This window comes from Genypterus blacodes, unplaced genomic scaffold (genome assembly GCF_046128005.1).
Source record: "Genypterus blacodes isolate CSIRO-AG114 ecotype Tasmania unplaced genomic scaffold, CSIRO-AGI_Gbla_v1 ptg000017l_1, whole genome shotgun sequence".
In the NCBI taxonomy this organism is placed as follows: domain Eukaryota; kingdom Metazoa; phylum Chordata; class Actinopteri; order Ophidiiformes; family Ophidiidae; genus Genypterus; species Genypterus blacodes.
The window spans coordinates 4,200,056-4,214,835 of record NW_027466831.1 but is presented as its reverse complement, the minus strand read 5'-3'; the positions used below and the strand labels follow the sequence as shown (position 1 = coordinate 4,214,835).

The 14,780-nt window shown below is 47.2% G+C and overlaps 2 protein-coding genes across 4 annotated transcripts; one reads left to right on the top strand and one right to left on the bottom strand.

Moving 5' to 3' along the window:
* The first annotated feature begins 884 nt into the window (after positions 1–884).
* ddi2 (DNA-damage inducible protein 2) lies at positions 885–8,854 on the top strand. 3 transcript variants are annotated; one of them, XM_076141025.1, is made up of 11 exons: positions 886–1,013; positions 1,158–1,329; positions 2,350–2,479; positions 2,797–3,066; positions 3,188–3,314; positions 3,543–3,670; positions 3,993–4,121; positions 4,315–4,418; positions 4,551–4,743; positions 6,033–6,081; positions 6,431–6,595. In XM_076141025.1, exons 2-10 carry the CDS (start codon positions 1,192–1,194, stop codon positions 6,041–6,043), a joined length of 1,230 nt encoding a protein of 409 aa, XP_075997140.1. In that variant the 5' UTR covers positions 886–1,013; positions 1,158–1,191; the 3' UTR covers positions 6,044–6,081; positions 6,431–6,595. The 3 variants fall into 3 exon arrangements, with proteins under 3 accessions (XP_075997141.1, XP_075997140.1, XP_075997139.1); XM_076141026.1 differs by having other exon boundaries at positions 885–1,329; XM_076141024.1 differs by lacking the exons at positions 886–1,013; positions 1,158–1,329; positions 2,350–2,479; ... (4 more) ...; positions 4,315–4,418; positions 4,551–4,743 and having other exon boundaries at positions 4,750–6,081; positions 6,431–8,854.
* Positions 8,855–12,580: 3,726 nt separating this feature from the next.
* Positions 12,581–14,640, bottom strand: cplane2 (ciliogenesis and planar polarity effector 2). The gene is made up of 5 exons (XM_076141182.1): positions 14,276–14,640; positions 13,681–13,833; positions 13,408–13,532; positions 13,167–13,306; positions 12,581–13,075 (listed from the first exon to the last, which is right to left on the bottom strand). Exons 1-5 carry the CDS (start codon positions 14,385–14,387, stop codon positions 12,853–12,855), a joined length of 753 nt encoding a protein of 250 aa, XP_075997297.1. The 5' UTR covers positions 14,388–14,640; the 3' UTR covers positions 12,581–12,852.
* Between the last annotated feature and the right edge of the window lie 140 nt (positions 14,641–14,780).

Genomic DNA, 14,780 nt, shown 5'->3' with positions numbered 1-14,780 from the left:
ATGTAATGTGGGTCACTTCCTTTCACAAAGGCAAAAACTCCATGATTGTGTGTTTCTCTGATGTATTGTGGCTTCCTTTTCTGTGCCACTTTCTCACACACACCTGATATGGTAGCTGGAGGTTATTAATCGTTCAATACTTAAGTATTATTCTACAAACTATTCTGAAACTATTTCAAAAAGCATTACTCAGTTTTATCTTCTGAATATTCTATTGTTGTGTAATATATTTTTTGGTTTACTTAATATATTTTTAGGTTATTGCCGCAGATCTACTAACGTTCGTGTGGGTTTTGTGTTGATCAGAGATTAGGTAAGAAATCTGTGGTTAAAGGGTTGGAAACCTTTGCAGTGTGCTGCTTTGCCGGTAAGATGGTGAATTAATGCATTTGCATATCTTGTTTCAGATAGAAGATGGAAACAATGTTTCCATGTTGTTGCATGATTAATTTGCAAGATGACACTCCTGCACTCAAGCTGCCTTTTGTTCAGTGAAACTATCTAAAACAATGAACATGTACGCAATTCTTATTGCTTCTTCTATGGCTCTGTCGAATCACACACACACACACACACACACACACACACACACACACACACACAGAGTGTGATTCCACAGAGTCATATTAAAAATTTGTAACATTGTTGTTATGCATGTAATAATACATGTGTGTATGCGTGTATGCGCACACGCCTTATGCATGTGTGTTGTGTATTGAAAGATTAATTAAGGTTCAAAAAGATTCAGAAATATGAATTATGTGTCTATAAATCATTTGCATTGGAGGGAGAATTTAATTTAACGTACCAAGTTCACCAAACCACAGATAGGTGGCGGTAGTGTAACACCAGGTTCATGTTTTGTCCAAAGTCCACGAAGAAGAGAGTCGTCACGACCGCACATCCCGTAATGCGACATGTCGAAAAGAGCCTGAAAGAAATGCGGCATTACCGAGCAGTACTTCATGTTGTTTAGTTGTTAAAACGAAACTGTTACAAGAGACTTCTACTCAGTAAGTGTTAAACTCTCACCATCTTTAGGTGTGATATCAGTTTGACATTTGATGGGTTTTCTATAGTGAAACGCGGCTTTGTGCTGGGTGAAAGAAGCCACACTGTATCAAAGAAGGAGCTGCACTAACGACATTCTGTTCCAGCGGGTTCTCACACGGATCCTGCCCCGATCAAACGATGCTGGTCACCGTTTTCTGCGCGCCGAGGGATCGTCCAGAAACCACCTTCGCCCTCGATGTGTCTCCGGAGCTGGAGCTGAGAGACTTTGTTGCACTTTGCGAACTGGAATCAGGAATACCGGCTGGAGAAATCCAGGTATAAAGTCCCGACTGGCCAGCTAGCTTCCCGCTAGCATGAATCAAACGCGTTGTTTTGACGATTAGGTTGTTGCGAAATCTGCGATATCAACAACAACAACCGAACGCAGTCGCTTCAAGTAGTTACAAAGTGTTGTTTTCATATGAGGGCGATGTTTTTGCGCTAAAAATCAAACTAAACAAGGCGAAGCATTCAGAGACCAACAAGCGGACAATAGCTAAGGAACGGAGCTAACAGAAGTAGCTCGGTTTATTTACCTTTATGGGTTTGAGCAGACAAAGAGACGAAGTTGACAAAGATCGGCCTTTGGTTTCTTCAGAGATACATTGTTCAGTTTGGATCAGATAAAATGAACTGCCGGATGAATACCAGTAATAAAAACTAGCAAAAAAAGCTCTGATTTACGAAAAATGTTGCTTTATTTATACATAGCACAATGGAACAATGCTTTGACTCTGAAGACCTCAAATCACCAACGCTAGTACTGGGATATAAATCTACATAATTAGAGTTACATAAGAGGATAATGTGCTTATTAGGTGGAGGTTGGTGCTATAAAATGATTCAGCCCTCTATGACACCAGTGGCAGTCCTGTTAAAGTGGAGAAAGGCTTAATGCGGTCTTGTGAAGTATTGCAAAGTGGATGTTTGTTCCAAGCAAATGTTTGTTATTTATTTAACAGACAAATTACTAAAAATAATTTGTCGGTCATAACTGGTGTCCAATGTTCTCTCTGGAGTGTAATCAGCTCTCAGTTGGACTGTAATCAGATACATGTACACACACACACACACACACACACACACACACACACACACACACACACACACACACACACACACACACAGAGAGCTGTATGGATACAAGAGAAGCCAGTAAAGTTGATGCCTGTGTGAGTCAGGTAGACCATTAAAATGCAAGGTTTGCTTGGGTAAAGGAATGTCCAATGATTGTAGCATTCGTAGTGATGTGAGGTAAATGTATTCCATGTTATCTTTGTGTTTGTGTGTGTCCAGATCATGTATGTGGAGCAGCCCTTAAAAGACCCCACTCGTGCCTTGGGGACGTACGGCGTGAAGGATGGAGACGTGGTCGTGCTCAGACAAGCCGACAGAAGGCCCCCACCGACTCAACCGGCTTTCCCAGGTAACTCGACGGGATTATCTTATCACAACCCCCCATGACTGTGTGTATAAACCCCCTACAGTGGGGGGGAGGGGCAGCACAGTAGGACAGTGAAGACCAGAGCCGTTGACCTTAGGGCTTTGGCAGTGTAGAGAAGGTGATTCCGATCACATTGTTATTTTAAAATGACTCCCACACCTTTGTTACTGCTTCTCTGGGGCATCGGCTTCACAGAGGTTTGTTTCAATGTCTGTATATTTGTCACTTCAGCCGCTCATATTCCTTCTGTGGTGATGAATCCGTCGATCCGATCAGTTTAGAATCTCTCGTCCCCGCAGGTTTGCCCCAGATTGACTTCCGCTCCATCACGATCCCCGGCACCTCCGCGTCAACCAGTCCACCGGCCGCCCCGAAACCGCCACCGGCGCCGCAACCGAGTGCCGCCCAGCCTTCCCCACCCGCGGCCTTCCGTGGCACCGGCTCCTCTCCACAGGGGCTGGATGACCCCGCCTTACTGCAGCAGATGCTGCTGTCCAACCCACACGAGCTGTCGCTGCTCAAAGAGCGCAACCCGCCGCTCGCTGATGCCCTGCTGAGTGGAGATTTAGGTAGGGAAGAAAAAAGAGTGTCCCATGTTGACATCCTACTGGCATTTTCTTATTTTGAAAGTCTCTTCCTGTTAGCCATGTTGATTATGTAAAGGATTTCTTCTTGTTTTTGTTTTGTCAGAGCGTTTCACCAAAGTGCTGCAGGAGCAGCAGCAGGATCGAGCGCGCAGAGAGCAGGAGAGGATCCGACTCCTCACCGCCGACCCCTTTGATCTGGATGCCCAAGCAAAAATCGAGGAGGACATCAGGTATGAAGCGTAGAGGCTCAGAGCCGTCTCACTCCACGACACAGACGCCAACATCGACCCTTAAATGCGTCGTACGTCTCCCCCTCCTGTCACGACCCAGACACACTTTCTCTCCCCCGCAAGATGACGCGGAGCAATGATTTGTGGCGTCTCATTGTTTGTGATCCATGTGAGTTTGACAGTTTAAAGTCTGTTTACCAACCCCTGGACTTTGTTATCCTAATCCAGGCAGCACAACGTTGAGGAAAACATGACCATTGCGATGGAGGAGGCCCCCGAGAGCTTTGGACAAGTGGTTATGCTCTACATTAACTGCAAAGTCAACGGACATCCCGTGAAAGCGTTTGTTGACTCAGGTAATGAAGCTCGACCTGATCCGCCCCGCAAATAGCTTCCAATCTTTACTCTTTGGTTTTGGCTTTGGATTCAGACGCCCCGAGTTAGTCGAGCGTCGCGGTAAAGCTCGACACGCCCGTCTGTCTGGATAAATGATGATGTTGTACAAACTCCTTCAGGTTCAGGGTTTTCAAGTGATCATAGTGCATGAGTTCCCAAAGTGCAATAACTTATAACCTACCTCACACACACACACACACACACACACACACACACACACACACACACACACACACACACACACACACACACACACACACACACACACACACACGTTTTCAGGAGCCCAGATGACAATTATGAGCCAAGCTTGTGCCGAACGCTGCAACATCATGCGCCTGGTGGATCGACGCTGGGCCGGGATCGCCAAGGGAGTGGGCACCCAGAAGATCATCGGCAGAGTTCATTTGGGTCGGTGCCCATTTTGTTATTCTTACTCTACTGCTTAGACTGCCTTTGTTTGGGTTTCATGCCGCTTAAAGATGTGTTTGAGAAACCCACGTCTATGAAACACACCTTTAATCTTCTCAAGACAACAGAACACTCGTATGTTGATGATTCAATCTGTGTTCAATTCTCCCGTTGTGTTCCGTCGCTCATCCAGCTCAGGTCCAGATAGAAGGAGACTTCCTGCCGTGTTCTTTTTCCATCTTGGAGGACCAGCCAATGGACATGCTGCTTGGACTGGATATGCTGAAGAGACACCAGGTCAGAATAGAAACCACCCAGATGTTCCGTTGTTGTCGCCATTCAGCCTGGAGGGTAGAAGCATCTGGAGAGGTACAGAACAACACAGAGTATGTGTTATGTAAAGCGTCTTGTCCTGTTTTCCCCCGGCAGTGTTCCATTGACCTGAAGAGGAGCCTGCTTCTAATAGGCACCACCGGCACCGAAACCCGCTTCCTGTCCGAGGCGGAGCTGCCAGAATGCGCCCGGCTGGCGTACGGGCCCGAGGGCCGCGAAGACGCCCGCCCAGACGAAATGGCGGACAGAGAGCTGGCCGAGGCGCTGCAGAGGTCCATACAGGAAAGCGGTAAGATTTCCTACGGGGCTTCTTTTGTTTATGTTTTTGGCCCTTAAGTGAGAATTTCATCTGCATGTGCCACTTTAAGCTTCTTACTCTCAATCTCATTTAAGCAGCCATCTTGAATTCTCAGTCACATAATCACGCCCATGTCATCACCTCAGCAAAGAAAATAGTCTTTAAGAGTTCAGGTAAGGTCAGGAAGGAAACGAGCTACCCATCAGGCCGTGGGTTTAGATCTGATTGTATTTAAAGGGAAACACACACTTCCTATGTGATAATCGTTAAAGCTCAACCGAAACCACTGAGCAGTATTCTGTTTCTGAAACTCTGCTATGATTTGCTTAAAGGTTCCTGCTAATGACATCACTGCTGGACTGACGATAAAGGTAGAGACATCCGGGCTTTACACGCCGGTCTGAAGCTGCTCCCAGCGGAGGCAGGGTCACGTTTATATTCAGGGAAACCATAGAGACCAGGCGTCTCGGCGGCCAAATTTCAGCGTCGCGCGTCGTCTGAGGACGGATCCGTCAGATATGATTAGATTCCGTCGCGGATGGCGGCGCAGATGGATTTCCGCGTTTCTCGGTTCAAAGACAAACTAAAAGGAACACGCAGTGCCAAACGCAAGATCGCCGGGTATTTTTACGAGCCAGAGTCCATTACACTCCACATGCAACCTGAGACGCTGCAGCGAGACGGGGAGCTGCAGCGGGAAACAGCAACTCTAGAGACAGAGCCGCCCAGCCGCAAGAACAGAACAGAACAGAACCGCCCAGCAAATCGCAGCCTTCACACTGTGTGAACGTCTTAACCGCAAATATAAAAGTTACATTTTCTTCACCGTTACTCAGTGTTCAATATAGAGAGTTTATCAAACGACCCGCGTCGTTGTGTTTCCCTTTAATGCTTTACATTTTCCCAAGGTTTGCTTATTTACAAGGTGGACATTTTGCCTTCAAACAGCGGCTCTGTTCCATTTAGTCGTGAGCGGCGAAACCAGCACGGACGACACCAGAGCCCCTGTCCCCCCACACACACACATAAATGGAACGCATTACTAGTCTCGGGCAAAGCTCTGGACTAAAGAAACCCCCCCACCCCTCCTGTGAGGTCATAGGTCGAGCCGTCTCTGTTTTGGGTTGTCGTGTTGTTTTGTTTTGATTTTTGGAAGACACTTTTCACCTCTGTGTGTGAAAAGGGTGTTAGGTTGTGGCATGCCTCTGTGTGTGACTGCTAACTTTCTCCGTCCCTTTGCATGATGTGTGTGTGTGGTGTGTGCCCTAACCCCTGAGCAGGACAGCACTGATGCTTTTGGAGGCAGCTGGAGAGGGCCCGACCAAGCAGGTACTGCAAAACCCACAAGTCCATCGCCAAGTGCTAAGTCCATTGCTATTGATTCATTTCCTTTACGTTGCCTTGGTCTTTTGTTGCTGAGTCGATCAGTTTTGATGATGATGATGTTGTTTGTTTGGAGCATCATCTTTGGCACATGATTGAAACTCTAAACACCACAGGAAGAATGTGTTACATCATTCTGTACAAGATAACATAAGACATTAGCAGTGTCTCAGTATTTTGGCACCATGTTTAAGAATTTCTCATTAAATTCCATATTTCTAAGTGGTCGTCCCTGACAGGTCTCAGACGAGCTCCAGCCGCCTGTCGTTCACAGTTCTGTTCTCTCTCACGTTAGACACTGCAGATGGACAAACTACCTCACCGCAGCCCCCATCATTCACATTACCCAGACCCGTACACCAAAAGTCATCATCATCCGCCGGCCCCTCCCACAGCCCCTCCCCCGGTCAGTCCCAGGTCCCGGCCCTGGATCGCTCTCAGTCCGCCCCGGCCGCCATGGTGCAGGCCTCGATGCCTGAGCGGTGCCGGGACCTTCCTCCGCCCTCGTCCCAGGCGGGGAGTTCGGCCTGTACGCCACATCAGATCAACCCCCACCCTTCCCTCGACATTAGTGACTCCCAATCGGCTCCCGCACCCGGTCCCTCAGCAGAGGCCCTCTCTACATGTACCTCTCCACCAGGCATGACTTTAAGTGGCAGTCCTGCCCTCAAGGATCCAGAGGCTGAGGTGCCACCCACTGCCACAGAGGGCCCAGACGGGGTGGCCAGCAGCTCCATGCTCCCCCATCCACAGGAACTTTCCCCCAGTCAACCCATGGAGCAGGAGGTGAGCGGGTCAGACACGGCAGATGCAACAGAACCGTGTCAGAGTGACGCGAGCCAGGCTGACTCGGGTGAAATGGAGTCCCTGGCCACCCTGGAGAGGGACCAGCCGGAGGGAGAGCGCTGCTCCAGCTCCGACAGCATCCCCTCGGTGGCAGCCGCCCTGCTCGAACTCCACGAGCTGCTGGTGTCCAATAACCGGGCTCAGTCGCAAAACTGCAGCACCTCCTGCTCCCCCTCAAACCCGTTCAGACAGGACGCAGATGGAGTGGACGACATCACCGCCCCGGAGCCCAGTACCCTGACAAACCCTACTCCCTCTACTGCCATTACAGTCGATGCAGAACCAACCAATGCCAAAGCCAACCATGCTACTGTATCCGCTGAGGGAGCCTCTAAGTGTCTTCTGCCTGACCCCTCTGTCCCGGCTGAGCATCTGAACAGAGATGCAACCGAAACCGTGGAAGGACACGGACCACCGCAGAATCCTTGTGGTTCCTGGGAGAGGGGGGCAGATGCAAGTGAGCGAGGTGAAGCCGGCGACATCAGCGACATCAGCGTCTCTCAGTCTGAGCCGGTGGGGCCTCTTTGTCTCGCAGGGGACCTGGAGTTCAGGGAAGCACCGGAGGGGCAGCAGGGCAGAGGGGTCGCTGACGGAAGAGCCTCGGCCACCCACAACCCGGACACTCTCGCCCTTCAGACCGATCAGGCTTCGCCGACCCCGATGGCAGTGGGCTCGCCGGAGGAAGTCTCCAGCACCTCCGCCCCCTCAGCCCCCGCTCAGGCTCCCCAGCCGACGCCCCAGGCCCGTCCTCTTCCCGCTCAACATCCCTTTATGGAACAATTTCCAGCCGAGCACATCCAGAGAATCCAGGCAGCTGGCTTTTCTGCCCGGGAGGCTGCAGAGGCACTCGAACAATCCCATGGAATCGTGGAACTGGCTCTGCTGGCACTCCTGGCCCGCAGCATCACTGTGCCCACCTAGACTCAACACCCCACCATGAGTACCCAGCCTCCCCCCCTCCCTCCCCCCACCCAGCATCTGTCTTATTTATACCCTGTAACTGATGCAGATGCGTTCCTGTCCCTTCCTGGCAGGGAGCACGTATAACACAGGGAAATGCCGTCTCTTGGTTTTTGTCATACAGAATATCCAAGAACAAACCGGATCATTGGTATTAACTTTCTGGATCTAAAAGATATGTGAGGTGTGTTTGCATGCAGAAGTTTTTGGTGCCCACCCCATCTCATTGGTTTTTATGTGATTTTCTTTCTTTCTTTTTTTTTTGTCTGGTTGATTAATTTTGTTTCTTTATTTCTTTTCTTTTTCATCGCCTGACCTTTTTATTGTTGAATCTCCAGTGCATTACACGAAACCTTTTTGTGTTCCCGCTCTTTTGCTTTGCCGATGAATGCGGCAAATGGACGTGAACACTTATTCCTCTTCAGCCTGCAAAATGAAGATCTCAATCAGAACCTGCTGCATCTTAGATCGATCCACGGTCTATGAATAATAATGGACAAGAACAACAACAACAACAAGAGCTCCATTAACCCACGTTCACTATTTACACTTAAAACGTCGAGCGAGCCAAAGGTGTGTTTGAAATTTCGATAAGTGTATCGCAGATGGGAATCTTGTACTGTATCAACCATCCTTCATGATTTTTGAAAAAGTTTTGCAATATATAGATGACAAAAGCTGTTAGCAGTTCTTGTTGACACTTTTTTTGTGTCTCACCTGAAGCCTCCATGTTCATCAGACGTGTTGAACTAACCCCACCTTTCCAGCTGTCAGATGTTCTGTCACGGTCACGTATTACAGTTTTTAATTGCTTTCTCCCAGTCATATACCAACATGTTCAGGCAGATTGAATAATTTACTTTTATCTTGTATTAAATTTTAAATTGAAAATAAAGTTCAACTAGTATTTGTATCCATGTGTACGGTTTATTTATTTACTGCTCGCACCACCGGAGCTCATACTTTCATTTGAAGGACAGATGAGTGGAATGAGTGCTTGTGATTGTTTGGCGTTGACTCAGAACGTTCCACTAAACTCGGAACGTTCCACTTCAACTCTCTTCCTGTTTGGCTCCTTCAACATCACTGTTGACAAAATCTAAAAACAACATTTATTTCAAATAAAGTGAGTAATGGATTCCGTTTCCTTTGCCGCAGTTAGCATACTGTAGAAGAAATGTCACTCAAATATAATCTCTTAAACTTCTAAAACACTGAAAAGAAACCATTACCATTAACAGACACATGCAGTTATTGTGTGGGTGAAGCCATGATTCAGCCTTTTTACAAATGAAAACTACAAGGATCTGAAACAAATCATGTGCTAGAGCGGTTATATATTCTGTGTATTTGCCATCTTTTCAATAATGTCGACATTGTGGATGATGTCATCACTTCTGGTTGGAAGTGATTGGAGGAATGGAGCTTGTTGTTTTGAAGGACACACACACACACACACACATGCTTTCCAATTGTATAAGTATTTAAATAGATAAGTTCAGGTATTTCCTTTAAGTAGAAGTAGTTGTGGTCTGCAATGCTGTGTCTTACTCCTTCAATCCTCTAAATGTTGCTTTACGATTTAACAATGCTCAACAGCTACAAGCCGCACCTGCAGCTCGTCTTGCTGATTGCTGCTGGAAGCCAATCTGTGTGTAGAGGAAGGAAACACATCTACATTCCACCTGCTTCACCAACTGTCGCTGCGGCAGCTCGGTGAGAGCGGAGACACATCGGTCCACAATGGCTCAGTGTGATCAGAAAGATGAGGACAGCCTCAGTTTGAGCAGTGGCATCATCACCAATCTGCACTCCCTCTTTGGAAATGTTTTTAATATGGCACCCCAAAGACCAGCAGAGGAGGCAACCTATGAGTTTTGTCTGGAGGACGCTCTTCTGGAACCCAGCAGCACAGAGGATACAGATGAAAGTAGACTTGAGGATCCCAGGTTGGAAACGCATGATGAATCATTTGTAAAATAATAATCAGACTTGTGTGATGGTGTCGGAGGGTTTGTTTTGTCCTTTTCTAGTCCTTCCCTCGATATACCTTCCACCCTGGGGTTAGGAGCCTTAATGACTGCATGGGATACCATCAAAATGTTCTGGACTCCGAGACCCGAGGAGGACAAAGGAGCTTTCTCTCTATTAGCTGATCAGGACAAAGTTCCAGAAGGGTAAGAGAGATTAGTCATCGCTACACCCTGGCAAAACGGGAACCTTCTTTAAATGTATGTGACGTTATTATCCAACTCAGGGATGAAGAGGAGGAGGCGGAGAAAGAGGAAGAGGGAGCGCAGAGTGAATCATTTCAATCAAAGTACTTCCCCATTTGTAAGTGTTAGGCCTTTACCTTTACCTTAATATCACCTTATAAATGAAGAGTTAACATTAAGAGCACCTCTGCAGTTCCTCTGTATCAGGACTACTGTCTGCAGAAGGATGAAGATGAGGAGGGTCACGTGTCTGAAGTGGTGACTGCTCAGTTTCTTCCGAACCTGCAGTCTTGCAACCTGCAGAGCCATTTCGGGCCTCAACTACTCTGTCTCAAGGGGTTTGAGTCGTCACCACCTGTTCTCAGGGTGACACCATTCTCCCTTTGGCAGGACCTGGCTGAGGTTAAGGCGTCCGGTCTGCTTGGCAGGTTGACCGCCAGAGAGATTCGCCTTCAGGAGGTGTGGAGAAGCTTCGTTAGAAATGATCGAACAAGTTGTATTGAATGGGGGGCATGGCAGAGGTGTTGGAGTTCTGAAAGCGAAAATGTAAGTTTTGTTGAAATCCTTGTTCTCTTGTCCCCTTGTGTCTCTGAAGTCCATGTTTGAGCTGATCGGCTCTGAAGCTTCGTACCTGGGGAGCCTTGAAGTTGCGGTGAATCATTTTTGTGTGTCGAAGACCCTGAAACATAGCTTGTCCCAAATGGAGCATCATGTTTTGTTCTCCAACCTTCGTCAAGTGATGGCAGCCAGTGAGAAGTGAGAGCTCCCACAAAACCTTGTGTACCTGAGCTATTGTTAGCAGCGCTAAGCGAGTGTGTGTGTTTTGGTCATTTTGTAGGTTTCTAACACACCTAGAAAGACGCCTGGGAGAGTGTGTGTTGATATCTGAGATTGGAGACGTTGTGCTCCAGCATTGCCCGGCGTTTCGCACACTCTACGTGCCGTATGTGACCAACATGATGTACCAGGAGGCCCTCGTCAAACAGCTGCTGTAAGGCTCTGACGTGTGTGTGTGTGTGTCTGTGTTGTGTGTTACCTCAACTTCCAGAAGCCCATATTTGATCACGTCTCGTCTCCTGCTCTTTCCAGGCAGCAGAACAAAGAATTTGTGTTTGCACTCAAGAAGCTGGAGAGTGACTCTGTGTGTCAAAGACGGAGCCTCAAGTCCTTCCTGGTCCTTCCTTTCCAGAGAATTACTCGTCTCAAACTCTTGCTCCAGGTAGAAACTTAATGTGACAAACACACTCATCCTTGTCAGAAGTCTATACTGTGTATCATGCTGGATTCTCTTTCAGAACATCCTGAAACGGACCCAGCCACAATCTGAGCCCAGTTTAAACCTGGAGAAAGCCATTGAAGCCGTTCATGAGGTAACTTCACTCATGTTCAAGTGTGAAGTCCAGTCCAGCATAAAACTGAAAATAACTCATTGTATTTCCCTCTGACTAGATTGTGAGCGAGTGTGACACTGGGGTCCGCAAAATGAAACAAATTGAGGAGCTGGTCTGTCTCGAAATGCTGCTGGATTTTGGGAAACTGAAGGTGTCGGCCATGTTCCTCACCCACAGTTTGCTGAACATGGCTGTGCTGTGGCTCACACCGCTGCTCTCTGCTCTCCTCACAGTCCCTTCCTCTGGTTGTGAGCGGACGTTTTCTGTCGCGCCAGGGTCCAGTGAGACTTCTGACTTTGGATGGCACTCGCCGCACCAAAATGTCCTTCATCAGCGTCTGCCTCCACCTCTTCAATGACCTTTTGATGATCTCCTCCAAAAGGTACACATACACACACATAAGCGTACCTACAGACCACCACTCTGTCCTTGCTGACCTCTGCTTTTCCCTGTGTGTGCGTCAGTGGGCAGAGGTTCCAGGTGATGGATCACGCTGAATTCCCCGCTCACGTACACATCCAGCAAGTAAAGACTGAACTTCTGCAACTTCCTCCAGAATCCTTCCTGCTGCATCTCTCTCCTAGTCACACCGGACACCCGACTGTCTTCGTCCTCGCTCCACACACCAGGTAAACACAGGCACATTGTGGGCAGATCCTCATGAACCCGATGATGACCTTTAGCGGTCAAGAAAGGATTTGTGACCATCTGTTTGTCAACACAGGTCGGACAGAGCGGCATGGATGAAGGCACTGACATCTACACAGTGACGGGAACATGATTCTGATTTTGTTTTTAAAATCTAATTCATTTGAACTTTCACCTTTTTAATGTTACAATGTGTGTTTGATAGATGGAAACTTGCTGTTCACTGTGTTCATGCATGCGTCTTCACTGTTGTGCACTTGTTCTTGTTGATGAAAGCACTTTAAAGTCACATTTGGCAGATGGGCTTAAAGAAAGGGATGGGTTTGTTTTTTTTATAATTGAGAATACATTTTTTATTTTTTTGAAATTAAAATGTTCCTGGCCTCTTGAGCAAACACTGATCAGAGAAGACTAAAGGATCCTTGTCTCCAGCAATGAACGTCTTCATTACATTAGGTGTTAAAATGTCACAACAAAAAGATGAAAACGTTGAAAAATCAGCTCCTTTAACTGATCGCTGTAGAGCTCAAATCAGATTTCACTCCTTTTAATGTCAAGGGGTCAGTAACATGTAACCATGTTACACAAAAAAATGCAATACTAAAGGCAGTCAGTTTTACTTTCACAGTCGTATTATATAAAAAGCTACACGATAGTTAGTTTAGAGTCCCCGTCTCCTGCTGTGAGACGCTGCTGGACGATCTGTCTTCAACAGCGTTGTGCTGGCACAGACGCTCAGCCAGGCAGTTGAGGAGGGGGGCCACATCGCCCAGCCCGTCGCTGACCTCTCCACCAGTACGCAGCACGGGTAAGCTCCACGTCTCCTGGAACTCCTTCACGTCTCTCTCTGCCACGTCACAGTGCATGAAAAGGTCAAATCTGAACCATGAGTTAAGTCCAAACTAGCTGCTTTGACTTTGTTATTCGACTGTACACATTAGTATAAACGTCAAGGTTCACAACAGGATACTTGGTGCCGACCACCAACTTCACAACTCTGCTCAGAGACGACTCGGACCACTTGGTGATTTGATTTGACAGATCATCAAAGGACGTCCTGTCGGTGAAGGAGAACAGGAAGAGGACGGCGTCCACCTGCTCCTTACAGGACTGAAAGAAATAAAAAACAATGATGTCAGAGGGCGACTGTGGCCATGACCTCCAAGACCCAAGAACACTGATGAATGTGTCATACAGAATCTTGTACAAACTGGAAGCAGATGGTCAAATCTACGTGAGGCGTTCTCTCCACAGTCCCACAGCTGCAGGCGCAGGAAAAGCACGCGGCCACTTTCTCTCAGCTTCACAGGCCAATACACCACTGTGGTCTCAATACCTGGAAGAACACAAGCTTGAGTCTTTGGTAGGAATGTGTGAACACAGTTGGGTCACACTGATTCTGTTCCCATTCAATGCAGTTGGAGAATTTAAACTAATGTCACTCACACACTTGTGTCGGTCATACGTGTTGGCCGGTGACTCACCTGTGGTTTCATAGTGCATGTTGGGAATATGAATTCCTGCAAGACGCGCCGCAAGAGCAGATTTACCGACGCTGCTCTTGCCAGAGACGAGGACTTTAAAATGAAGAGTGTCCACAGCCACATGAGGGGACATCACTGGAGACTCAAGCAGGCCTGTCAGACATAATGGGAAAATAAAAAACTAAACTGTTCCCATTATAGGACTCATTATTGTGCTGCTTTATCACTTTGTCAGCTTTAAACTTTACCTCTGCTTCAAAATGCTTTCTGTCAAAGATCCTTTCTCACACTTAAACAGATTGTGACAAGAAGCTGCAGTCACCAGGTTCCTGCCTCAATTTAGACAAATAGAACCGATTTTGAATGTTTGATTTATCCTAAACATCAATTATATACCAGTATTTCAGTTTCCTCGATCCTATCTGCTATAACATAGATCCTTTCTGAAATCCCTTTTCCCATGAAACTTCTTGTTGGGGAGTTTGCTGAGGGCTGTAAGTTCTAACCAACATTAACGTTCTAGATCCGCCTGAAGCCGTTGGCCACCACAGAACACACACACACATTCTTCAGCAAACATGCTTTATTGTCATACCAAAAACTTTCCGTCTTTTCTTGTGCAGGATTTTGTTGAAGAATTCTTTGCTGTCCTTCCGTCGGTGCCAATCAGCTACAACGACTGATCCTGCAGGAGGAACATGTGCCATCTTGGTGATGAAGCTATGCTAAGCTAAGCTACCAGCCCAGTGTTGACTAAGGGTTCGGACTAAACGCACGCATATGTGGACGCTTCTTTGATGCGCCAGAAGACAAGTCTACAGGTATGTTAGTATCACAGCTCGGTAGAGTATTTCGGCCATGATGCAGTTAGAAATAACTAATGCATAACCACTATAAATTGTAAAAGCTTCCGTAAACAAAATATCGCTTGACAACCGTCTGGTAACGTCACTTCCGACTCTTGACTATGTTGCTTTCAGGTGCCTCTAAAAGTTATCATTTACCAGAGACAAAATTCTTATTTAAACAAAGCAGCTACTGCTATGAAATACCTCGCCGACACAGTTGTTAGTTGTAGGGTAACAATAATGTCTACTTAG

What these genes read in the sequence shown, in the direction of transcription:
- ddi2 (XM_076141024.1), top strand. Translation starts at nt 6,592, where the DNA reads ATGGTGCAGGCCTCGATGCCTGAGCGGTGCCGGGACCTTCCTCCGCCC.
- cplane2 (XM_076141182.1), bottom strand. Translation starts at nt 14,387, where the DNA reads ATGGCACATGTTCCTCCTGCAGGATCAGTCGTTGTAGCTGATTGGCAC. An exon ending in GAAAAGACGGAAAGTTTTTG is followed by an intron (nt 13,834 to 14,275) that starts GTATGACAATAA and finishes TATGTCTGACAG; the next exon opens with GCCTGCTTGAGTCTCCAGTG. An exon ending in CATGCACTATGAAACCACAG is followed by an intron (nt 13,533 to 13,680) that starts GTGAGTCACCGG and finishes GTGTTCTTCCAG; the next exon opens with GTATTGAGACCACAGTGGTG.